This window comes from Carassius auratus, chromosome 17 (assembly GCF_003368295.1).
Source record: "Carassius auratus strain Wakin chromosome 17, ASM336829v1, whole genome shotgun sequence".
Taxonomy (NCBI): Eukaryota; Metazoa; Chordata; class Actinopteri; order Cypriniformes; family Cyprinidae; genus Carassius; species Carassius auratus.
In genome coordinates, this window is record NC_039259.1 from 9,761,337 (window position 1) to 9,788,061 (window position 26,725).

At 35.3% G+C, this 26,725-nt stretch overlaps 2 protein-coding genes across 4 annotated transcripts in view; both read right to left on the reverse strand.

Annotated features, from left to right (window-relative positions):
- Positions 1 to 2,238: 2,238 nt before the first annotated feature.
- On the reverse strand, positions 2,239 to 13,907 carry phyhipla (phytanoyl-CoA 2-hydroxylase interacting protein-like a). Of its 2 annotated transcripts, none has more exons than XM_026285709.1 (5): positions 13,283 to 13,907; positions 6,724 to 6,914; positions 6,334 to 6,508; positions 5,897 to 6,014; positions 2,239 to 5,049 (listed from the first exon to the last, which is right to left on the reverse strand). In XM_026285709.1, the coding sequence occupies exons 1-5, from the start codon at positions 13,386 to 13,388 to the stop codon at positions 4,512 to 4,514; spliced, it is 1,128 nt and encodes a 375-aa protein (XP_026141494.1). In that variant the 5' UTR covers positions 13,389 to 13,907; the 3' UTR covers positions 2,239 to 4,511. The 2 variants fall into 2 exon arrangements, with proteins under 2 accessions (XP_026141494.1, XP_026141495.1); XM_026285710.1 differs by lacking the exon at positions 13,283 to 13,907 and adding an exon at positions 8,058 to 8,230.
- A 1,489-nt stretch (positions 13,908 to 15,396) lies between these two features.
- bicc1a (BicC family RNA binding protein 1a) overlaps positions 15,397 to 26,725 on the reverse strand; it is a 32,882-nt gene continuing 21,553 nt past the window's right edge. The window contains exons 7-21 of one of the 2 annotated variants that reach the window (XM_026285712.1): positions 25,816 to 26,001; positions 24,563 to 24,823; positions 23,451 to 23,582; positions 23,174 to 23,375; positions 21,719 to 21,943; positions 21,482 to 21,642; positions 21,160 to 21,283; positions 19,695 to 19,848; positions 19,463 to 19,568; positions 19,340 to 19,379; positions 19,067 to 19,221; positions 18,778 to 18,952; positions 18,521 to 18,678; positions 18,248 to 18,347; positions 15,397 to 17,559 (exon numbers count right to left, since the gene is read on the reverse strand). In XM_026285712.1, coding sequence (XP_026141497.1) covers positions 17,429 to 17,559; positions 18,248 to 18,347; positions 18,521 to 18,678; positions 18,778 to 18,952; positions 19,067 to 19,221; positions 19,340 to 19,379; positions 19,463 to 19,568; positions 19,695 to 19,848; positions 21,160 to 21,283; positions 21,482 to 21,642; positions 21,719 to 21,943; positions 23,174 to 23,375; positions 23,451 to 23,582; positions 24,563 to 24,823; positions 25,816 to 26,001 — 2,310 coding nt within the window. In that variant the 3' untranslated portion in view covers positions 15,397 to 17,428. Of the gene's footprint in view, positions 17,560 to 18,247; positions 18,348 to 18,520; positions 18,682 to 18,777; positions 18,953 to 19,066; positions 19,222 to 19,339; positions 19,380 to 19,462; positions 19,569 to 19,694; positions 19,849 to 21,159; positions 21,284 to 21,481; positions 21,643 to 21,718; positions 21,944 to 23,173; positions 23,376 to 23,450; positions 23,583 to 24,562; positions 24,824 to 25,815; positions 26,002 to 26,725 lie in introns of both variants that reach the window. The other variant, XM_026285711.1, reaches the window with a different exon arrangement.

The window sequence follows — 26,725 nt, forward strand, 5'->3', positions numbered from 1 at the left end:
CAAGGAAACCTGCGAAACTGTTAAATGATCGGTAGAGGGCAGCATTCATTAATCAGTTCTGTATGCATGTTAAAAATGCACACATGTATTGTGTTTTCTGTAAATTATATAGTTTAAATTATACAGTTTATTACTGTTATTTAAATAAATACACCCCAAAGATTGTGCCCGCTTGTCTGTGGTGATGGCCATCACATACACAACCACTGGAAAAACACCTTTTATTCATCCATAAATCAAGTCAAATTGGTTATAATTTGCTGGGGTTATTTGTTTGTTTGTTTTTACTTTAATTTTTATATTAACATTATAAAAATTTGATTAAAATATATTGAGTAAGATTGTTTATGTTTATAATCTTGATTTTTTTGCATTATGTCAGTTTATTACAATACAGCAACAATGACCATTTAGCACACATTACATTATATACAGTACAGACCAAAAGTTTGGAAACATTACTATTTTTAATGTTTTTGAAAGAAGTTTCTTCTGCTCATCAAGCCTGCATTTATTTGATCAAAAATACAGAAAAAAACAGTAATATTGTGAAATATTATTACAACTTAAAATAATAGTTTTCTATTTGAATATACTTAAAAAATTATAATTTATTCATGTGATGCAAAGCTGAATTTTCAGCATCATTACTCCAGCCTTCAGTGTCACAGTGTCATTTAGAAATCATTCTAGTATTCTGATTTATTATGAGTTTTGGAAACAGTTCTGCTGTCTAATATATTTGATGAAAAAAAGGTTAAAAAGAACTGCATTTATTCAAAATAAAAAAAGAAATTCTAATAATATATATTCTAATAATATATTTTCTTTACTATTACTTTTTATCAATTTAACACTGAATAAAACTGAATAAAAGTATTGATTTTATTTTTTTTTTAAAAGAAAGAAAAAAATTACTGACCAGAAGTGTATATTGTTATTACAAAATATTTATATTTTAAATATATATATATATATTTTTACGTTTTATCTAAAGTATCCTAAAAAAAAGCATCACATGTTCTGAAAAAATATTAAGCAGCAGAACTGTTTCCAACTTTGATAATGAATCATCATATTAGAATAATTTCTAAAGGATCATGTAATAATGATCCTAAAAATTAGCTTTGCATCACAGAAATAAATGATAATTTAAAGTATAATATATATATATATATGTAAAAATAATTATTTTAAATTGTAATAATATATCACAATATTACATTTTTTTCTATATTTTTGGTTAAATAAATGCAGGCTTGATGAGCAGAAGAAACTTCTTTCCAAAACATTAAAAATAGTAATGTTTCCAAACTTTTGGTCTGTACTGTATATGTGTGTGTGTGTGTGTGTGTGTGTGTGTGTGTGTCTGTGTGTGTGTGTGTGTGTGTGTGTGTGTGTGTCTGTGTGTGTGTGTGTGTGTGTGTCTGTGTGTGTGTGTGTGTGTGTGTGTCTGTGTGTGTGTGTGTGTGTGTGTGTGTGTGTGTGTGTGTGTGTGTGTGTCTGTGTATGTGTGTGGAAACACGTTTCTGCAATATATGTACACAATAAAGGATAAAAGTTTATGAACATCACATGTAATGCTATTTTTTTTTCTTCATTTCTAAATGATTAATGTTTCATAATCATATTTGGTCGATGGATATATTGCAGTATAACATATAAGCATATGGAAATGTGTTATGTAATAAGTAACATTATATTTTGCAGTATATTGCCATATTTATTATTATTATTATTTATTTATTTTATTTTTTCAAGGCAAGAGCAAAACAGTAGAAAATAAGTGTAAAATATTGTCATTGTAAGATTTTCAAATTTTCTTCTTCTTATTTTCTTTTCTATGACTTTTCTAGGCACCCACAGAAATCAGTACTCGTATCAGTAATAGTCAACAGCTTCATATTTCTATGGTCTGAATATTTTATGCACAAACTTGAAGGGACCGAAAAAGGCATGAATAACTTTATAGATATTTTTAAAGAATTTAAAAAATGGTGGTCCATTTTGTATCTTTTTGTGCTTGTTTAACAAGAATATGTGTATGTACTTACACAGTGTTCCATAATGGAGATTAGGGTATTTATTTAATGTCTTGTTTGCATTTAATTGTATATATCTGTATATTTTGTTTAGCTTTTAAACCAGTTTTTAAAATGCTAAATATAAAGGCATACACATTTTATAATTTTTATAGAAAGACTTCCCAAAGACTGACTCACTAAACGCACACAGTAGTCTCAATTTGAATGGTCTTTAATGTCACATTTGGTATTCATAAACATGGCAACAAGAATAACAATATTTACTCAACATGTCTGTCATTCTGAGGCACATTCACACAGCGAGAACTTGATTTGGGATACTGTCCTGTGCATAAGTCCAAATATGAACTAACATTTTTCTACAGCGTATTAGAGTAAGGCAATAAAAGTCATGAATGTGTACAGAATGAGTAAATATTTTTTTGTTCCTTTTTCATCCCTTCTTCACTAATGAAGTGCACAGGGGTATGACAGACTTCCTCTATTTTAGAATTGAGTGAACAGGTGCTGCTATATCAGTCAAACAGTCATATTTCCAGCTGACACACCAAACTCGAATCTAAACAGCTCTCACACTTACTTATACAGACAAAACATGCATAAAAACACAATCACACACACACTCATATATAATCAGAACTCCTAGAAAACACAAAACACACTGACTGGGCTTTACATTTTTTCCACTACTGTTCAAAAGTTTGGGTTAGTTCGATTTTTCGAAAAATAAATTAATACTTAAAAAATTACAATAATGAAATGGATTATTTTAAATAGATTTCTATTTCAAATAAATGCTGGGGGAAAAAAATCTGAAAATCCTTTAAAAAAAGGCATCACTGTTTCAACAACTGTTTTCAACATTGTCCATAATAATAAATGCTTCTTCTGATTTCTGAAGGATGATGTGAGACTGAAAACTGAAGTAATGAATGCTGAAAATTCAACTTTGTCATCACAGGAATAAATTACACTTTAAAATATATTCAGATAAAAATAATGTAATAATGTTTCATAATATCACTGTATTATAATACTGCAATATTGTCAATCGAATAAAACAGAGCATTGGTATGCTTCCAGACGTTTGAACAGTATGAGTACATACAGTGTGGAATTTATCATAGTGAACAAAAAAAGAAAAAATATTTCCTTTTTTTCTTTTTTCTTTTTTTGAGCAAGAGCTACATGTTGACTTTAGATTTTAGGATACTGGCATCTAAAAGTTCTCAATTTTTTTTTTTTTTTACAAATAAGTAGTGTGCATCCATGTCTGCTGTGTTTGGCTTCCATTTTTGGATCTTAAGTAACAAAGTTCAGATAGAGAACAGCACAAAATTCTAGGCATGCATCTGTGAAATTTGAATTTTCACCAGCAGAGGGTGCAAGAGCGAAACCATCAGTCTCTGATAGAACAGTGCAAACTCCTCAAGAACCTGGACATAGCTGTGGATATGTCCAGTGGATATGTTTAGGATGTGTTGTATACAAATCATTTCTACTTACTGCTTGATGTTCTATCAGGAATCATCATACACCATCAATACTGCATCACACAGTCTCTAAAAACAAAACAAGAACATCAAAATAACCATGTTTAAGAGTAAGAAAGGTTAAAGGAGAACTGCGATCAGAGTAGAAAATGAAAAGATTGAGGATAAAGGAGAAGGTTTAAAAGGCGGAGGTGGCATGTAGGTGCTTAAAGGATCAGTTGGCATAAAACTCTTAAAGCATTTGTTTTTTGTAACATCCATCAAGATAATGTAATGCTAGGCAGTATACATGCAGAAGAAGTCCTCAGAGGGGGATGGCATGGGTGAATAGGGGCTCAGTGGACACGCAGACCACAGGATCTATCTGTGTAAATGAAGAAAATCTTTATAGAAGGTTTAAAGGCTGAGGTGGCATGTAGATGCTTAAAGGATCAGACTTCATGCAGCACAAGTCCAACATAAGAGAGACGGGCAGCTTAACAGCCTCAGCGGAAACTGAGCAAGACATACCTGTCTGAAAGTCACTGTGTGTTAAAAAAAAAAAAAAGTCACAAATGGTTTGGAGATAAATAGAGCTGTGGTCTGAATAACAATCTGAAAAAGCACCAAAAACACATGAAAATTTCACAGTGGGATTAAAAGTTTTGGAAATTTAGCTTTACTCTTTGTTCTCATTCTTTTCTCAATTCAAAACTTTATTTTTTTTTTTCTTATTCTTTTTTTTTTCTGTTGCCCTTTTTATAACACTTCTTAGTTCATTGAACAAAGATATAATTTTTTAGCATTAGTTGGGGGTCTGTGAGGTCCACCCCAAAGGGTTTTGAGTGCTACGTGGGCATATCTGAAAGGATTCTGGGCTCATTTTGTCTTGGAGTGCATCTGTATCTTGTTTTGTAACATAGCATTCAAAGGTTGTTCAGGAGGTCTTCTTGTCATATGCACAATTGGTTCTGTGTGTGAATGTTCAACCAAGTTAGCGCCCAACGCTGATGTTGCAGGTCTTGCAGCTGGGGTCTTTCTTAGCATTCACAGTTGATAAGCTCATCAACTGGTGGCCGCTGATCTGAGAGACAGTCCCCTGTGCCAGTGGCACCAGCTCAGTATAAATCAGCTCCAGAATCACATCCTGTGCATGCTGAAACACCACCCGCCCATCCTCCCCGCAGACACGTGTCAGAAAGCGGTTGTTCGTCACATCCAGCTCCGGAAGGCGATCTCTGCAGTAAAGGTCTCCGTGCGAGCCCCGGGGAGCCAGGACGAGGATGACATAATGATAGGCAGTGTACATACAGTAGAAGTCCCCGAAGTAGAGGCGCGTATCAGGGTTGAACAGAATCTCTGCGGGAATCTGGAAGCGGAAGCGGCCATATGGGGAATCCTGTGGCGGCTGACCTGTGTTAAACTCAGTGTTGCAGCTGAAGAAGATCCCCTCCAGTTTACCGCTGAGAGGTGAACCGTGACTACCGCTGTTATCCTTTACCGAGGGCATCATTCGACCGCCAAGAACATCTCTGTGTGAGAAAAAAAAAGACATTTCTAAAATCCCTTAATTGGTCAGTTAGATTTTGTAACATTTTTCAAAGAAGTCTTTTATAATCACTAAGGTAGCATCTGTATAAAAAAAAATGCAGAAAAACAGTATTATTGTTAAATATTATAACAATTTAAAATAAATGTTTTCTATATATTTTATTGATTTGGTGCTTAAGAAACATTTCTTAATACTATCAATGCTGTGCTTCTTTTTTGTGGAAATCGTGATAGGATAAATAAAAAGAAAAGCATTTACATTTACATTTGCATTTACTTGAAATAGAAATCTTTTGTAGCATTATAAATGTCTTTACGTTCACCTGTAATAAATTTAAAGCAACTCTGCTGATAAAAGTATGGATTTTTTCATGACGTCACGAAGGGCCATGATTGAATAGAAACTTTCTGAACCTTTTACGAACATGGAAGGAGTGCATTTGGCACAGAAATACTCCATCATACATCCAAATAGTTTTTTGAAACTTTGGCCATGTTTAGCATGAGAATCAAACTCTTTAACAGTGTAATCAACTCAGAATGCATGAAATTGCGTTAACATACCCCCCCCAACACACACACACAAAATAAAACTTTAGTGTAAGAGAAAATGTTAACAACGCAGTTCACAAAAAGAAGACAGTAAACCCAGGTGATTAATAAGTAAATGATTCCACAAGAGGGAGCTGTTTACTTTCTACCGATCTGAATCTCAGCAGTAAAGGTCTTTATTTTCTTCAACCACATTACTTTCTCTTTTTCCTCCCTATTTCATATACTAAGCATTTTTAAAGAGGTCTTTTTTTGTTGCTTGTTTTTGTGAATCACCTGCAGTGTTGGAAGTATTCCTCGTGCTGATTCCGGTAAAAGACAGAGAACTTGAGCATCCTGCCAGCGATGACTTCAGCCTTCTGCAATAGCTGCGTCAAATGCACCGAGGAATAATCTAGAAGATTGAAGGATTTTTTTATTTGTCATCAGTCTTGTTATCTACATAAAAAGCTGATCAGCAGCACAACATTTAAAAGATACATGTCATTATTCTCCTATTGATAATTATGTATTTAAAGCATTTTACCTCAATATTCTTCCTTATATGCCTAATCAGTTTTACATATTATTTTTATAACTTTTTTTAATTTGTATTTTTTTCTCTCTTTTAATGGCAATTTAAAGTACTTTTAATTACATGTGTGTATCAAATGTGCTGTAAAATCCTGTATAACATTATTTTTTATCTGTATGTGTGTGTTTGGGTTATTTACCTGCTGTACAAAATTCAACAATGTCACTCCATTCTGATACGGCGTAGTCTCCATCCGTCTGTTTGGATGCTATTTGCACAGCAACTGTGTATTCTGTCCGTGGACTCAGGAACCAATGGCCTCGCACTGTCATGGGCAACGGGACTGCCTTGGCAACAAGCTTCGTAGGCACATCCTAAAGACAGAGAGTCATCAAGGAATTCATTTACTAATTAATGACATTTAATCAACTGAATCTTTTTTATGACGACGGTCAACAGGACGAAATTTCGCTAAAACGCTCTCTTATAAATAGGCAAAAAAAAAACAATCATTTATATTATAAATTATTACAAACTTTGAAACCTCAGGCAATACTCAAGAAATAATTTGAACTGAATCGTTGAGTACCTTGTGTTTGAATTTGTTGGAGTTCTTGTTCGCCTTCTTGTTAAGGTCAATGAAGTAATGTGTGATCTTCTCTGTGGTGTGAGGGTCCATATCCCAGCAGATCTTAAAGGAGTCGCAGGTGATGTTACTGATCTTAATGTTGCGAGCAATGGGTAACTCCATTCCTACCACTCCAGGATCCTCAGCCTTACCTTAAATAAATAAAGAAAGAAAGAATGAATATTGTCCAAAATCCAGTTTTGTTTGAAATATTAAGTTTTTCTCTATAAACACTACACTGAGTTAAAAATGTGCTTTGTTGGCTACAGTGTGAGACTGTGTTATTTTAGTGTCTAGAAATGAACAACAGGAATGTGGGATTCCTGAATGGCGCACACACAAAACACAGAGAACATTGAACCGCCTGTTATAACCATGAATAGGTTCATGATAAAGCTTTACTGTACAATAATCACCCTCAGCTCACTGTTCACTAAACACTGAGCTCTTTCTCTCCTAAACTGAATTCTTGAATTACTACTGCTGATATATTCCTCTGGAAAGAAATTACTGGGATTTAATATGGATTTAAGAGTATTACTGAAAAATCTGCACACAAAAAAAAGAAATCCATGTTTATTAGAAGATAAATATCTGAATATTTTGTATTACTGAACACTGAGGTTATACTAACATTCAACAGTTTGGACATTAAACTGATAAAAAACGACAGTAATGACATTTACTGTGTAACAAAAACTAATTCTATTTCAGTTTATCATAGTTTCCAGAAAATATTAAGCAAATGTTTTAAGCTTTGATAATAATAAGAAATGAATCTTGAGCATCAAATCAGCATAATAAAATGATTTCTGAAGGATTATGCAAAACTGAAGACTGGAGTAAAAGAGAAAAGCCAGCTGTGCCATCACAGAAATAAATAATATTTGAAAAATGTCTATATCGAAATAGAAAACAGATAAAAAATACAAAATGTAATTGTGAGATAAAACAAAAATAAACAAAAATAAAAAAGTTAAAAGAAAAAGTCCACATTGTGAGAAAGTCACATTGTGTCACACTTGTGGGAAATAGTTCTAATTACAAAAAATAAATTTCTAAATAAGAAATAAAGTCAATATTGTGAGAAATAGTCATAATTTGTAAATAAAAGTCACGTTGTGTTGTAAAAAGTGATATTTGTGAGATATGAAGTCATTACTATAGAAATTAAAGTGACAAGAAATAAAGTTGCACTTATGAAATATAAATAAAATGGAAGAAGACAAATGCATAAGAAGGTAAATGCACAAACAAAACAGCAAAATGTCTCATTGAACAATAATAGTACTCACAAGGTTGAGTTGAGTTATAGATGTATTCCTGTACTACACTAGTCCTCCCACAACACTGGGTCTGGCTGAAGAAGCCCTCCGAACCCCGCCTCTGCCAACAGCCTCCCCAACAACACAAACAACAGATGTCTGTTTACCAACTTCTGCTTTTTTTTCTGACATATTCTCACTACAGAATCTGCTTTCCTTCACGCTCTGAAAAACTCGCAACAAAATCATAAAGCCAGTCTGTATAAATTAGTTTACTTTATTTGTACCTAAAAAGAAGTACTAAACCAGCGGCACGCATCTCTCTACAAAAGTGCCAGCTTCAAAACGCACCCACAGGTTTTCCACACGCTCTAACAAAGACGGCAGTTTCCATGGAAACAAATCAAGGCCATTAATCAATGTAGCATAATTTAAAGAGGAAGATGTGCAGAAGCTCTATCAGCACTCAAGTTTTAAGATTGTAAACAAAAGTCAGAGCTGCAGGACGAGAAATTATTCTCATAGTCTCTAGCTGTTCTGTATATGATTCAAATAGAAAACCTTTTTTTTTTCAGAAAAGCTGACAGATAAACCCTTTTATTTTTTGTGCATTACTGTTGAAAGGTTTGAGAAACAGTTAATCAAATAAATGCAGCCTTAAGATAAATATTGAACCAACCACAAACTTTTGAACTGAAGGGTATACAGCGGGTAAAATAAGTATTGAACACATCACCATTTTTTCAGTAAATATATTTCTAAAGGTGCTGTTGACATTTTCAGCAGATGTCGGTTACAATCCAAGTAATCCATACATAGAAAGAAAACAATACAAATAAGTTCAGAAATTAAGTTCTGTCTAATAAAATGGAATGACCCAGGGAACAAGATGCTTAAAGAAATGTATTTAATATCTCGTACAAAAGAGTTTGTTGGTAATGACAGCTTCAAGACATCTCCTGTTTGGAGAAACTAGTTGTATGCATTGCTCAGATGTGATTTTGGCCTATTCTTTTCTTTCACACAGTCTTCAAATCTTGAAGGTTCCATGGGCCTCTTCTCTGAACTCTAATCTTTAATTCTTTCCATAGATTTTCTATTGGATTCAAGTCAGGTGACTGGATGGGCCATTCTAGCAGCTTTACTTTCTTTCTCTGAAACCAAGTGAGAGTTTCCTTGGCTGAGTGTTTGAGATCATTGTCTCGCTGGAACTTCCACCCTCATTTCATCTTCATCATCGTGGTAGATGGCAGCAGATTTTTTATCAAGAATGACTCTGTACATTTTCCCATTCATCCTTCTTTCAATTATATTTATTTTGCCAGTGCCACACCATGATGTGTTGGGCTGATGTGCCATTTGATCTCCAAGCATGGTGTGTGTTTATGGCATTTGTCTCATCTGACCAGACTATATTCTCCCAGTATTTCACAGGCTTGTCTAAATGTTGTGTAGCAAACTTCAAATTAGCTTCTACATGCTTTTTCTTCAGCATTAGAGTCTTGTGTGATGAGCGTGCATACAGGCCACGGCTTGAAATTATATTCTTTCCATGTCAGGAATTTGGCCCAAACAGTGCTCACTGGAATATTCAGAAGTATAAAAAAACCTTCTGTAACTAATGCCATCACTATGTTTTGCAACAATAAGGTTGTGAAGGTCTTTAAGAGGCTATTTGCTTTGTTTCTTGTGTAACATGTTGGTCATGAGACACCTTTTATAGGCCACCATTTGTGACTGAACCAACTAATATTAATTTCCATTGACTAGGGGTAGGATTTCTTTCTAATTACTGATAGATTTTTGCTGGTGTCTTGGCTTTCCATGCCTTTTTGCACCTACCTTTCTTCATGTGTTCAATACTTTTCCCCTGTGTGATTCTGCTTTATTACACAGAACTTAATTTCTGAACTTATTTGTTTTGTTTTCTTTGTATGTATGGATTACTTGGATTGTTACCGAAACAACTGGTGAGAAATTCTGTGACAATCTGAGACCCAATACATGAAGGAAGAGCACGGACAGAGAACAACCTGCTGAATCATGGGAGAGTAAAAGACAAAGAATGAAAAGCATGGAGCGTCTGATTCTGTATCGACTCTAATAATGGTTAAAAGCCTCCTGCGAGACCACAGTCTTTTTAAAGCCACGCAGACAGAAGAACCTACTGAAACATCAGACAATACAAAATAAATCTATCACTAAACTCTAGTCCAAATATCTCCTTCACAAACACCTAAACAACCAAGAATATCCATCAGGGGAGCATCTTGTGTGAGCAGCTTTCCCAGAAAACTGCAGTATTACATAACAGAAAAACAGAAATGTCCAGACTGTACAGAGTCTACAATCTGCAAATCAAACTACACACTCACAAATCCAAAACTACAGTGAGGTCTTTATGTGGGCAAACAGCACTGCAACATGTGACTACAAAATAGTATTGGTACCTGTGCATGAAAACAATGCTTTTCTCCTATATGAGCTCAAAAACACAGCGAAACTGCAGGTTCAAACTGCAAAGGTCTCTGAATTGTGGCAGAATGCTAGTTTAGCAGGGATTGGAGTTTGTTTAATGATCTCTGGATCCACTCCAAATTGCACACAGAACTGCATATTAATACACATGTTTGTCATTTACAGAACAACAAGCTGTGCATGGCAGTAAATTTAAATTTTTAACAGCTTTCAGCTTCAATTACCACAAAAGCGTGATATAGTCTGTATATGCAATTCTATTTACATGATAAGAATAAAAAATCTAATCAAATCATATTTCTACAGGATTCTCTTTGCATCTGAGCTCCAAATGTGTGTGGGAAAATTTGCTCTGAGCATAATCTGGTTCTCTCTGCCTGCAATAAGACAACACATTTACTTTGCAATTAAGTTTTGCTGAGATGAGCCGCAGAGCTCACAACAAGCACTGTGCACATAATAAAATGGTACAGCAGGCTGCTGTTTTCTAGTTTAAGAGCCCAACGCTTCTCTAGGGGGAGGGAAAATTAACTAAAGTCAAGCCTCAAGTAACATATAATCATTACAGCACTTAATCATAAAGAATGAAATATTTGGATTTAATTAGGGATGATTTTATACAAGCAGTCTAACTATTAATTAAGCATGCGCTGTCTGTAATTCAATATCAATTAAAAACTAGTGTCTTTCCTTAGCTGGGAATGTGATGTTTTTGTTTTTAAACATTTGTATATTGTTCAGAGAATTTAACATGTGGACATTCTCTTATATTTTATTCATCGCATACATCATAGTCTAGCCTTCATATTGCATCTGTATACTCATATCCCTTGCTCAAGGGCACTGAAAGTTTACAGTTCACTGGTTGCCTTGAACTGGGATCGAATCTACAACCGCTTCATTACAAATCCAGGTCCTTACTAGAAAGGCTCACTCCAACATCTTAAACGGCTTATGTTATTTTTGCAACATTTATCTAAATATATTTGTTCATGTGTCATAGGCTGCAGACAGGAATCCCCAAGGTTGTTCAAAGTCCTGCATGGAACAGATTCAGCTTTCTTGCTAATCTGATTTACTGTAGATATTTACACCCTCATTCATCTGATGAGTTAGCATTAGCCAGCGCTAACAGTTTCAATCATCATCTGAATGCACTTTAACTGAGATCAGTTTTTAGCTAAAAATATCCAAAACATCATGTTGCAAAGGTCCTAAATAAGGGTGTTTAAAAGCAGATAGAGCTGTGTCTGGTTAGGACAGCTGAACAGATGAGAAGTCTGGTTCAAGTTTAAAGGAAATTATTTCCTTCATGTCTGAGAAGCACACTCATGCTAACTAATTAGAGAATTCAATTAGTACCTTAAAAACAGTGCCTTATGCACTCTGTAAGTTCATTGCAATTAGACAAAATGAAATGAGCACTGATGTGTAAATGTGGTAATTCAAAGAGATAAGAGGCACTCTGCTGCCAGCACAGCAATCTATTCAGACTGATTCAAATACATTCATGTAGGGAAGATAAAAAAACTCCCTCTCAAAAAACTGGTGAGTCATTGTGCTAGCCTTCTGAAGCCTGCCAAATTGCGTATGTGCAGTTTTTTGCTTCAGTCATTCTTAAAGAGGATGACACATTTTGACATTTTCAAACATACACTCACTATTGAAACACTGATGGTTGTAACGCCTATTAAAAAGACAAAGGTGACTCTGTCAGTTAAAATGGATTTGCATTTATATTCCTGCAATTCCACTCAAACCAAAGGAGATGGAAACAGGTGAAAGGTAAACACTGTATCCTCAAGCAAGCCTCTATATCAAGCCTGTATACCTTTAAAAGCCACAGCAGATTCCTCCCAATGTGTGTCCTGCTCAGTGTGTGTGTGTGTGTGTGTGTGTGTGTGTGTGTGTGTGCGCGCAAGCACCTGACTTCACCTTCTGTCAACATGAAGTTGTTAAAAATGTCTGATGCTCTTTGTAAACATCTATATACATTTAGAAAACATTAAGTCATCTGTACTGATTCAAAAATTGTGTTTATGTATTGTATTAAATATATTTATCTATACAAAACATATGTATAATTACACAATTACATAAGATGCATATAAAATACTGGAAAAACAGAAAGTGACATATGTAACATTGCAACATATGAGTGCTATAGCCTGAGTTATTTTTTTATATTATGAGTTATGTAGTTTAGAATTATTTAGATATATTAACATACTTTGCATAAGACATGTATATAGCCTAAAATATAAATATGAACAATTATATATAGAAGCTCTCTCACTGTCGAAAAGCCTCACCCCCTGCCACATCAGCATCCTTTACTGCTTCAGGGCTCTTGGAATTATTATGATTATTTTATTTTGATATTTACATTATTTTCTCTACTGGTTTACAATACCAATTCGTTGGTTTCAGTTTTTTAACTGACCGCATGACAATTAAACGAGACTACAAGAAAAAAGGTGGCCGACTGCAAGAGGGTAGTGTCCATGGTGCTGAAACGAAAGCCTCGCACAGACAGCAGAGATTTCATCAGAAACCACAGCCAGCATACACAAAGGCAGCCTGCCATGTCTCATATTCCTTTTTTCATGGATGTGACAGGCGAATTTTTCTGCAGCACTGAATATTCCCTCATTGCAAAAAAAAAAAAAAAAAAAAAAAACCATGGTCGTTTAAAAAGGTTTGCTAACGGGGGAGAACATGCGTGGATAAAAACTGTCAAGTTTATAGTCACTCACTGTGTTGCAGAGGTTACTTACCGTCTCTCTCGCACAGCTGGAGCGACTCCAGGCTCACGTTCTTGATCATGCCCTCGCGCGGGCTTAACGGGCTCGCGACCCCGTGTGCCAAACTCGCCCCCTCCATGTCTGCAGAGGCGCTTGGATATCTTTGAAAATATTATTCTGCTTCGGCTTTGAAACCCAAACAAGGTGAGTCTTGTGCTATGTCGCCTTGATTCCTCTCTCTCTCTCTCTCTCTCTCTCCCTCTCTCTCTCTCTCTTCCCTGGCGTTCTGTTGGAAACCGCGTCAACGGATCGTCATCACCACACTGCTGGACATACTTAAGGACAGAAGCATATACACTATGAGGAAGATTAATTTATTCTAGTGGCTCAATAAAATGAATGTTTGTCCTCATTTTGAAAAAAACTGAAATGTATCTGAGGTCCCTCGCTGTGACAAACGCCACAAGTGTTTTCGCTCTGAGGAGAAACGGATTAACGTGTATGAACGGACGAAAAGGTTATGTAACGAGATTACGGTCTACACTACAGTTAATTCTCCCCGTACCTCTGCTCCCGCTCCTGAGCAAAAGACTCCTTTATTCCACCAGCCACCTCACTGACGTCACGTCAAGCGGTCGAGCTCATGTCCTTATTTGGTACCGAATCGGCCCCTGCATGAACAGGGTGGGGATATTGATTCATCCCAGTGATTCGAATCTTTTGAACTCGTGCACCAAAAAGATTCGTTCAGATTCTTTCAATGGTTTGTTCAGTCAGTGGACCTTTACGTCTTATGACGAGTAAATGATTCCACTAAAAAACAAACACTGTGAGTGTCATTCACGACTGATACAACTTCTATCAGGCCTATATTTGATTACAATTATTTCAAAATTTTGTACTGTCATTAGTCGTTTGCGTAAGTGCGTGGCGTGTAAATGAGTAAATCGATATATCATAACTGTCATAACGTAATCATCATAACTGTAGGCCAAATTTAAGAATCACGACCGAAATCTTCTTAAAATGCTTCTCTATATTGTGTATTATCATTATCATCAGTCGTTTTTACATAGAAAATATAACTCGCTGCGTTTAAGTGCACGAGAATAAGTCTTACACTTAGAAGATTTGTTCAAAAACCTGGCACTACTTTTACTTATTATTAGGCTGCTTCACAGTTTTGCTAAATCTGTACAAACTGATGGATTACTTAGACCACTTATTGGAAAGTGTTGGAGGAGGAGGGGGGGCCCACATAATTATTAAGTGTTAATTAACAGATATGCATGTTTCCCAGAGGTAGTCCTGCGGGGTAGAAATTAAAGTCACATTTGGTCTTCTGCATTAAATAAGATTTAGATTAAAAGCTAAGATTCATAATAATAATAATAAAAATTCCCACAAGGTTTTTACCAAATTTTCATTTCTTATCAATGTACAATTCAATAATCTAGCTAGAAATAAAGCAAATGGCAACCCCTACGGTGTACAAATCCAAATAGAAAGTACCACAAACACATAACAGATATTACAGCCATTTAATATGACTGCTAAAAGGCAGTCACGTTTGCTACCAGAATTTTTCAGTTTTAACATTAAAAGGCTCCATGTACAAACTAACCAACACAATACATGCATTCATCAGATCCATCAGTTTCACTAGGTAAGGGTCATTTATGTCTCATGGTACTAGATTAGCTAGTTCGAAAGCATTGCACTCTTTATCATCATGCTGACAGCTTCACCCTCCCTGGTCTCTCTCTCTCTCACACACACACGCTCAGTTCCTGCAGTTTCCTTATTTAGAAGCAGATGTACATTGATATGCAAAACACACCATAATATCACACATAATAATCACCCATGTATTTGCTATTACTTTCAAAAGAGAAGTGCTTATCTGGGTCCTTTGAGATGAATCGGATAGTGAATATTTGGTTTCACAGTGCCACTGTAGATTGCTATTATCATCAACCCTAAATGTGCTCTTATGGTCAGTCTCATTTTATCTACATTCATCAGACAACAACCACACATTTACTCCCTCTCTTTAATTTGATTGTGTACCTAAAGAAATTACAGCTTATGTTGAACTACTATGGATTTATACAGTAATACATAATATAAGACAAATTTGATTTGGCTTGCAAACATTTTTATTTTCTAGAACAAAACCACAAATCAGTGACAAACATTTCAAATATTTTAGATTTTTCACTTTTACTTTAAATCCCTTTTTTGTTACTTTCAGCGAGGAATACTCTGGCAACACTCAAAGTCACAGGCAGCAAATGGCTTCTGTCCATTTTAAGACACACTGATTTGGATTTACAGAACATTCTTACAAGGCAAAAACATGAACATTGTTCCCTTTGTCAAAGATTTAAATGTGATACAAATGCCAGCGTCACATCCAAAACAAAAACATTCTCCCATAATGCTCCACTCCAGGAGGAAGCACAATTAGAATGACCGAACAACACAGTTGTTCCCTCAGAAAAAAAGAACATTTTCAAACAGCTGAAGTGTGGAGATAACAGAATGAACACACATGATTTGAAAGATGCAAGGAAAACAATATGAATCTTGATCACAAACACAGCTCAGTAACCATATACACTGGTTCCACAGCGGTGAGGAATTTTATCTCCGTACTATGAATCTCTGAAAAGTCCATATTTTGCACGTGAATCTTACGAGATTTTCACTTTGGACCTACAATTACGCATTTAATAATATCACGGAGCAATAATACAAGAGTACCACAACATTCTGTGCAATATTTCTGAAACTGTCATTATTTTCCTTCCATAAAAAAACAACAACAACTAACAAACTAAAAAGGAGATTAGCATGGTTTCTTATGTATTTACCAATAGATGGTTTCAAAAAGCTCTTTCAATGTGTTATACATTCTTCTTAGTAGGCTGTACCGTGAATATACTACAAATCTAACATAAATGTAAACGAATGAAAGACCAGGTAACACTCATTTACTGTGAATGCTTCTATTGATATAAACTGTCAGGTTGAAAAAGAACAACAACAAAAAACTTAATAGAATGATAAAAAAAAAGTAATTGCTGGTCAAAAACAAGTATTTTGAAAAATCAGACATTTATCAACAGTAGCCCTTGAGTTTAATTTATGGCTTTGAGCTATGAGCAAAGGATAAGTACAAACACACATACATACTTATACACACAAACCTGAAAAACACCTGCCAGATACATAACGCTTGCACATACAAAAGGAAATATATCCCATTATACTGTACATGCCAACATCAAACTTTCAACAAACACCCCACTTAGACTTGAAACGTACCTAATGCAGCTTAAATCTGATGTCTGTGCTACACGTGAAATGTAAATACTGATTAAACAGATTTTGCTAAACAAATCAGTGGAATTCTATGGATAATATTTCCAAACCTAATCCTTCAGAAAAGACTTCATTTACACCAAATAATGGCTGACATGTAGTTGAGATGACTATTACACGTTCTGTCAAATCATATCACAGATTAAACAATAAAAACAAATGATGTCAAAAAAGAACCAAAACAATACAAAAAAAGTAAACTGATAATGCCTTTTAAAAGATTAACATAAAATATAAGAACATAATGAAACTATAAAATAAAATAGATTTAAAATACGACAATACCACGATGACCAATGAGTAATTAAACTGAACATGAATATAAGTCTGGTAAACAACATGAGCATCAGCTGATTGTGCTTACCAAGCAGATGACCTTCGCGTGTGATCTGGAAATACCTGCTAAATAAGTGCACGTGTTTGGCTTTGACACTAGACAGTCCGATGTTACAAAAGACAGACACTGCATACAACCTACTGGCAAAAACAGCAGAGTTTACAGATTAAAGTGCTAGACACCAATACTGAAGCTAACAGTACGGTTAGTTTTTAACTCTGTGCTTTGCCTGTTCACCCAGGGTAAATGCAAGACAAATTAATGGCACATTGCCTTAACAAGAGTACATTTCCTTCCATATATTTAGGCATAAAAAGCAAACTTAATAACATGTCCCCACATTTTTTTTTTTTTTTTTAGATGTGAGAGAATCTGTATCGCTTTATGCCTTTCTGTATCAATCAGTCCAGTCCAGTACGAAGTGGTTTGTGGTCCACATTCCCACAGGTAAGAGATCACCAGCGACCACTGACGCTCGCCATGTCCGAGTGGAACTGACGTGACAGACGACCGCTGGCCCCGCCTTCTAGGAAGGAGGAGCGAATGTTGGGTGTGTCAAAGAGCTTCCTCCTGCTCTTATTCAGCTCTGAGGAGACATTCAAATATCATCAGTAAACACATGAGCTTTGTTCCTAAACATAATGAGCGGACACTCTCCCCAGCTGTATTCTAAGGCAGCATCCTAACTAAATTTAACTTTATAAGTTATCTATTTGAAACACTTTGCATAGGTAGATACTCTGTAAGCAGTCACCACCACACATCACACACAAATAAATGATGACAGTAGCTTAAAATGATGTCTAGGTAGGCTGCTCACTAGATACTATATAGCAGTGGTTCCCAACCTTTTTCAAATCGCGGCACACACAACCAAACACATATGTTTGCGCAGCCCACTGCAAAAAAATGTACTGACCCCGCTATTGTTGGGTTAATAAGTAAGTAATCAGAAGCTAGATTGTTAACTATCTTTATTAAATGAACTGGCAATGAACAGAAAATAACTTGGGCTGGCACAGCTTGGCACAAACAATATCTAAGATAGGTAAAAATTGATAGCCTGCAATACCATCGCTCACAGGTTGAAAACCACTGCTATATAGTATTCCAATTTTATATAGACTGTGAATCTATGAAAGGTCATCTGGAAAGAAATTGCTTACTTTAGAAAACAGTGACTTTACATCCTATTCTTTCTGCATCCTTTATTTTGGTTTATCTTTTTTTTTCTGTTGATCTGTCACTTAGATATAAACACAAAGCCCACTGACCTGAGATCGCCAGTAACATTTTCCGGCGAGCACCAAATGTTGTGATTCCCAGTTCCTTTAGGTCTGGATCCGTTAGTGTGACAAATGTTTGCAGATCAATCTATTAAACCATAACACGGACATTACGTTACATCACTACAAAAAGCGCAAATAAACACACTAATCCACATTTTTACAGTGCTTGCAAGATGAACTAGCAAAGCATCTTACTTTATTTCCTTATTTCTAGATTCAAAATGTTTATGCAATGCAAACAATGAATTAATGAATGACCTCCTGCTGCTGGAAGATGTCTGTGTATTTGCCGAGACCGAGTTTGCTGAACAGCTCAGGGAGATCTGTTCCTTTGAGAGATGAACTGAGAGAGCAGCCATTGCTGCCAGACATAGAGATACTGTCCATATAATTACTGCTGCTGAGATACTGCTCACCTACTGACACAAACACACAGATAAAGTTTAAGACACAACTATTAAGTAGGCAGTAAATGTCTTGCTCTGTGTTTCAAAGTGCAAAATCTTTAGTCTTACAAGATTTGTTCTTGATTCTCTTTGGGCTGCTGACAGCAGGGGAAAATTCAGAATTTCCTGGCAGTCCGTTTCCATTGATGTTAACGTTCCCATTCAAATCCCCCCAATTACCGGATTTGGTGTCATTGCCCAAACCCTCCTGACTCCCAGTGTGTGAGACAGAGAGATGAGAGTCCTGAAACCATATACACAAAAAGCAACTTTGAAACCCTGCTTTTTCAAAAATGTTTTGAAGAGAACAGCTTCATATATACTGAACTAGATGTATGCTGCACTGGTGAGTTTGTACCTCATAAGTAGTGCTTATGCTGGGTTTATACGGCACATGGTGTGCCCTGCGCAGCTCTTTTATGCTCTCTGCTGGCATTGATTTAGAGAAACCCAACCCACTCCAGGTATTTGTGGGGGTCCGAATCTCCGTCACAACTGGCTTCTTCAGCATGGCTATACAAAACAACACAGCTTTTTAACCACAACCTATCTTGTGATCTTATAATTAAATGTTATTTTATGACTATTTTCACATTAGGATGCTAAATTAAGAGATCAAGTCTACGCTCACCTTTAGTGGCCAGTAGCTTCTTTTTCTCATAGTCAAACGCCTAAAAAACAATGACAGTGTGTATATGTTTTAGTTTGTGTACTTTTGTATGTGAGTGAAATGTGAGTGTATGTGTATATAAACCTGCAAATGTGGTGCAAGTCGTCTTTCTGCAGCTCTCTCGCTTCCTGGTGCTCTTTTGTCAGTCATTGGATTCTCACTATCAGAATCGGCCAACACACACTCAACACTGCACACACACACACACAGAGGAAATTTTAAAAGAGCACTTTACAGCCGCAGTGTAAACTTGAATTTAAAAAAAACATAACTGAATTGCCATGATGATGTAAGGTCATTTTATGATTAAACATACTGAAGAAGTGAGTTCTTGGTTCTCTGCAGAAGTTCCACCGTTTGTCGTTTTCCTGATGACATGGTGCAAGAGGCCAGCATCTGCTTCAGCTCACTTCCATTGGCTGAGTGAGACGGGCTTCTGGGCATGCCCACTTCAACAAATGTATCTGAGCCTGATACAGATATAAAGTAGAATAACAGTATAATGCATTAATACTGTGCACAGTGAATTAGGGTTGCAGAAAATGTCGTTACATGCCAACTGTACTGGGCAAACTATAAAGTTTGATAGAGGAGGGATAATGGTATGGTGCTGTTTCTCAGGGGTTGGGCTAGGCCCCTACTTTTGAGGGGGAATGTTAATGCTTCAGAAAATTGAAAAAACAGTTTGGCCAATGCTATACTTCCAACTTTGTGGGAACAGTTTGGGGAAGTCCATGTGCATAACTGTGCCCTAAACTACTGGAACAACTTGACTGGGCCGCACAGAGCCCTGACCTCAACCCCTTCAAACACTTGGAATGGAGATTGCGAGCCAGAACATCTTGTGTCTGACCTCACAAATGCTCTACTGGATGAATAGGCAAAAATTTCACTCTTAAAACTTGTTAAAAGCATTCCCAGAAAAGTGGAAGCTGTTATATTAAGGCCCTATGGTTTATGATATGTGGAAAACACAGACGGAATCAAGGAATCCAGTTATAAAATCAGAATTTTACTGTATAATGTGGAATGTCATGGATTTTGCTAAATTTTAGACAAATAAATCAAAAGTAGGTTAGTATACTTAAATCAAAATGTGATATGGACTAGTGTTGGTCAATATTAAGTCATGGGATACTATTTAAATACAAATCTGTGTGAATGAATGCCGCAAATATGTGGTTCTCAATAACTGCTCTGAGAGTGTCACTTCATGAGCATTTTTACCATTTATTTTTGAGAAAAACTATCATTATGTTATATGAACCGGGAAACGTAAAGGTCTTCATTACACCCCGTCAAAATAAAAGCTTGGTTTAACAAACTGTGACATAAATATATTACTTAAAGTAATGATAGTACTACTACTAAAAAACATATTATTAAAATATTATTTTAGAGGAATATTTACCAGAAAAATGTTTTACCACAAAATGTAAATGCACAACACAATATTTCTGAAAACAAAGAAAAAATGAATTATTATTTAACATTTTTATATAAAATAAATTATTTAGATATGCATTTGATTATTAAAAAAAATACATTTCCATTCAAATGGAATCCAGAAAATTAATCGAAAACACAGAATAAAAGAAATATTAAAACTGAAAAAGTGGGAAAAATTTAATTGTTTTCATAGGGCCCTATTATGGGGGAAGACCTACTCCATTATTAATATCTATAAATTTCGAATATGAAGTCATTAAAGTATCTGTTGGCACAATGTCAGGTGTGCCAAAACTTTTGTCCAAATCATGTATAAAAAGTTTGTTTTATACCTTCATCTGCAGATTTATTGGAAATGGATTCTGATTGGGAGTGTCCAATGACTTCCTGGGATGTGTCACAGTGGGCGGAGTTCAGCGATACAGAGGAGATTCGACTGTACATAGAACTGGCGAGCTGCAACATCCAGCAGAAACACACACGGGAAGAATAATTAGTTTAAAATAAAAAAAGATGCACTCATTTTGGGACACATACGATGCTTCCTTGATTTTGGCCAAAAAGACATGTCTTAAAAGGCAGCATATTTGAATCTATAATGCTGAAAAATGTTGCCTATGTATACAGTTTAGTATCTTTGATGAAGTTTCTCACATGTCCGTTGAGATGTTCTGCGCTGGTTGGTTTGTGTATTGGTGCGAGTCCAGGTGGAGGGGATGGTGTGTGAACGTGTGCTTGACTCTGGACCCCAGAGAGCAGAAGACCACCGAGAGTCGACTGAGACACCGACTGCAGCATGAGGTCTGTGGAAAACCCTGAGGCAGGGACAGAGAGAGAGGATTATGTGACACACATATATAAAATATGTGGTTGAAAAAAGCACACACTCACCTGCTGTGTTAGCTGCTGAACTGAGCGCACTGGCCCAAAGTGAAGCTGTGTGACCAGTAGCATGTGAATGTGTGTGAGCAGGTGTATTGGAGGGTGTATAAATGTGCTGTGAGCTGTTCACTGCTCCATTCTGGATGTTTAACACAGAGCCGTGTCCATTATGAACACAGTTTGGGTTTGTGGAACCATTAGGAATGGGGCTGACAGACGACCTTAGAAGATCAGCTGATGAAAAAGAGAAAAGAAAGATTGCAAATTCCAAAAACACTTTTGTCCATAATATATGTTTACAGTTCAGTTATTATACTTTTATTTTGCTCCCATGTAATTTTCAAATAAGAGACAGCACAAGAAATACAGAGAGCAGCAATTAGCATACCAGTTAGACCCAGTTATATTAGTATCACTAATTTACTTTTTGTTAATATTTAATTTTTTTTTTTAATTGGTTAGGAATTTTGTTTTGTTTTTGTCATTTTTATGTTAATTTTTATTTATGTGTTTTAGCTTATTTAATTTTATTTTAACCCTAAACTAAACAAAAATGAGAAATGTTACATTTTCAAAAATGTTTTATTTTATTTCAGCTAATGTTTATGTCCAGTTACAAAAAAAACAAAAAAACATGTTCTTTAGGTTTTATTTAATGATAATAAGTTTCATTGGATCTAATTGGAAAAAAAAATCGGTAACATGACTTTATTATTGCTTTGAAATGTTACAGGCTGCATACTGCTAAGCTAATATTTTGTTCTATATTACATAATGTTGTATGAAACTATAATATATATATTATATATACACATACACACATATTTATATATACACAGGAATAATAATTATGCAATTTATTTTAAATATTTTACATTTTTACATTTTTTGTAAAAATGCACTCTCATTGCATATAGGTTTTGATGCAGGGTTGATTAGGCTAAAAATATATTTATTACAAGGAAACATAATTAAACCTTTAATACCTAAAATTTACCTAGGTAAAAAGCTTGCTAGGTTTTGAAACAAAGCTATTGTTAACAGCCAGACGGTTAACTTTTAATCACTACAATGGCATGAAACCTTAATGTGATAGTACTGCAAATATGCACAATTTGTGCATGAGAACAACAAGGCTTGAGTCTTGGAAACAACAGAGGGGACTGTTTTAAGTCACACTAATACTGTCTGAGTGAATGTGGAACACAGGCAAACACAAATACACACACACACACACAGCTGTAGCTAATTATGGATCCGCTTGGCAGCGTGAGTTGTAATCTACCAACACAGACAGTAGTAATTATAGTGACTGCAGAGCTAAAGCAGGACTGTGTATGTTGTATTGATATAAAAAGGCCTTGCTTAGAATATATATTCAAGGAATTACTTTTAGATCATAAATGTACCTTACACAAGCCATAAAATATATCTAAAAAATATCTAAATATACAACTACATTACCCAGAGTGCTTAGCCTCAGTCCAGCTGAAGCCAGGGTGTCCAGTCCAATGGAGCCAATCAGGGGAGGGGAAGGAGGAGGATGTCCATTAACAGCCAGATGGTTGATGGGAGGAGGCACACAGCTGGACTCCAGTCCCAACAGAATCCGTCGTACCTCATACATACTCCCAGCATTCCTTTCAACGCTCTTAACTATCACTGACTGAGAAAAAGACATATTGTCAGTAACCGAGGCTAAATGTACCACATATCCACGAAAGAGCTGGGTATTTTTTACCTTGCTGGGCTGTTTTGGTTTGGGTTTAATACTGATGAAGACGTCCAGCTGCTCCATAAGTGTAGTGACGACCTGAGATGCCACCTCCATCTCCTCCTTAATGTCAAACAGCAACACCAGTGGCAGACAGCCCTAAAATATATACAGACACACACACACACACACACACACACACAAAATTACTCCCCAAAACACATCTTGGTTTGTTATAAACCTAAAACAAACCTAATTAAACCAGGTTTCCTTAAAAGTATGTTCCAGATTCAGTAGCTTATTTCTTTATATGTAATATTATTTATAATTATTAGATTTTAATACACAATAATTATTAATGACCATTATAATTATTATGTATATTTTTTATTTATATTAATATTACTTATAATATTAAATGACACACACACACACAAGGAATTGTTTTGTCTTCAATTGCTTTTGACTGAGAAAACCTTTTGAAATCAGAATTTTTTTAATAAGTTTAAATAAAGCTGCAGTAAAATAAAAAAAATTATATTACATAAAAAAAGCTTAAATGGAAATTCGAAACTTGACCTGGCAACTAAACGAAATAACATTAATCTCAAATACTAAAATTACTAAAACAGAAAATGAAATATTAACAACTAAAATTAAGTGTGAATATAATTTTATACAATAGTATATAAATAAGACAAAAATAAAATGCTGAATTTTCTTGTAGTTCTAGAAGCAATTCACTGACTAATTGATTTTGAAAATATGTAATTTTGCACATGTCTATTATGAGACCTCTAATTTTAGATTATAGTCTACAGTGGCAGCGTGGCTAAATCTACATTTCCTGTTTCGAAAAAAAAAAAAAAGAGCAGAGGAGAAGAATAAGTTTGGCATGTGTCTTGAAATCCCTCTGGTCGGGCACGTTGCTAAAGCCTCAAGGTCTCCAGCCAGCCCAGCTTGAGTCTCATCATCTGTCAGTACTTACAGAGACTCTCATCCAAACATCTCTCTCAGTTTCATCTCTTTAAACAAAACGTGTTCTGTTTCACAGATTGGCCACAAACATGGAGAGAGATAGTAAATTAAAGAGCATAAGCCTGAATAGGAAAATACAGACACACTGTTGTGAAACATACCATTAGCTGCTGTCTAGCCGCACATACAGCATCAATGCTGCCCTGTATGTAGACGGCTGAGCGGCTTGTGTGTGTGTTGTGAGTGTTGAGCTCGGGGAAGTGTATTTGGGCTCCAGTGCGCTGGGAGATGTTCTTGATGTTGGCTCCATTGCGGCCCAGAAGGAAGTTGTGGTGCTGAGGTGCGATGTCCAGTTGTGTGCTGACCAGCACAGAGCTGGCCAAAGACCCAGCGAGGTGCTCCAATAACAAAGCTGTTCCACGCTGAAATACACACAAATATGTTCGCACACACTTGATATAGATCTGCAGTTGCACAAACACACACACAGGGACGCCAGCATGTGAGCTTACACATGCACACATTAATAAAACCATCACCCATCTCCTGAAACGTCTCACATTATGTGGTGAAGGCTCCTGTTTTTGGTTTAATTTCTGGCAGCTCTATACGAAAACTAAATCTCTCCATTTCATGAAATGACCTAGTTTCAGTACTTCTGCTACTCAGGAGCTCCACTCATTTCATAACTGCTAATGAATGCAACTTTAGTAGGAGGTTTTGATTGTTTTGAGGTCAAATACATGCACTTTGGAGATTACTGTTAATTGTAAAAACTCAGATTTTACCATTTTTTTTCAACATATTAAAATGTCTTGAAAATTTTTTTTTTTTACGAAGCATTTAGAATTTATCATTTCACTTGAAATGGTTTACACACTACCCTTTGCAAAGTTTGGTGTCAGAAAGAAAAGTGACTAAAAGTGACAGCAAAGACTTTTAAATTGTCATTAAATGATATACAGTATTGTTATTATTAATAATGTATTATGTTATTCTTTTGAAATTTTCATTCATCGAAGAATACTTAAAAAAATATGTATCCACAAAAACAACTGTTTTCAACACTGATAATAATAATAATAATGTTCCTTGAACAGCAAAACATCATGAATTTTAAGCAGAATGATTTGGCTGCTTAAAATTCAGATATTAAATAAATTATAAAATATAAAATAGACTTAATAATAAAAAAGTAATCATTTAAATGAAAACTTAATTGTAAAATTAAATAAGCTTTTATTATGTAATAATATATAGTTCACTGCTTAATGCAAGCATAATCATGTATAATATTACATTAATACAAATGATAATAAAATAGACTGATTAAAATGCTAAAATAATGCTAATAAAAACATCAATCCAGCTCTTTCAACAGCAGTATTCATAAGTCTTTCACTTCATGCCTCACCTTAATGCCACTGGTATTGTTCTGGTTGCCACGGACGATGGCAGTGTTGCCATAGAGACGGGAGGGAGGTTTGAAGGAGATGGAGACGTTGTAAGTGTGGGAGATATGCTGAACTACAGGAGAGCTACAGTCCACATGCTGCACCAAACCACTGCATTCAAACATCAGCATCAACGGCAACAGCTCCTACAGAGAGGATGAGGGAGAATGATGCTTTTGAGGGAAAACAACACTTGGAACAAATGATGATGACATTTCAACCACTAGGATGCAGCACATAAAGCTCCTAATCTTACATTGGCTCCTTGATTGACTGAACCACAAGGGGGCGCTAGCAGAAAATTAGACCGGAAAAACAGTACATTTTAGGCTTTAGGCTATGTTTAATTCAATAGCCTAATATATTTATATACTGTAGGTTTGTTAAAATATTTCAGTATTTTTTTAAAGTGTATCTTTTGCCTTTATATTGTTCAAAAGAAGGTTTAAGGGAAAATTCTCAGTAAAATTTAACAAAGAATTTATCTTCAGGTTTTACATCTAATACTAGTCGGTAGAAAAAGATATGTATATTTACAAGTAAATATTTTACAGATAATATTTTCATATTTAATATTGGAGACATTGTTTTTATAATATATTCCTTGCTACTATATTCATTTATACCTGAAAATATACAGTGTAGCCAAAGCTGGGTAGCAACTGATTACATGTAATCTGGATTATGTAATAAGATTCCAAAAATTAAGTACTTGTAATTTTATTAAATTACATTTTAAAATACTCGTGATCAGACTACAGTTACTTTTATATTGATTACGTGATTACATATTATTCACACAATAGCAATGAATTATTCATCATTTACTGATTCTTCCTGATTCCTCTTTTCCATCTTTTAAGTGCTCCT

Excerpts from the sequence above, each read along its gene's own strand:
- phyhipla (XM_026285709.1), bottom strand. The coding sequence starts at position 13,388 with ATGGAGGGGGCGAGTTTGGCACACGGGGTCGCGAGCCCGTTAAGCCCG. Across the intron at positions 6,509-6,723 it reads CCAACAAATTCAAACACAAG|GATGTGCCTACGAAGCTTGT; the intron begins GTACTCAACGAT and ends CTCTGTCTTTAG. Across the intron at positions 5,050-5,896 it reads GAATACTTCCAACACTGCAG|AGATGTTCTTGGCGGTCGAA; the intron begins GTGATTCACAAA and ends TTTCTCACACAG.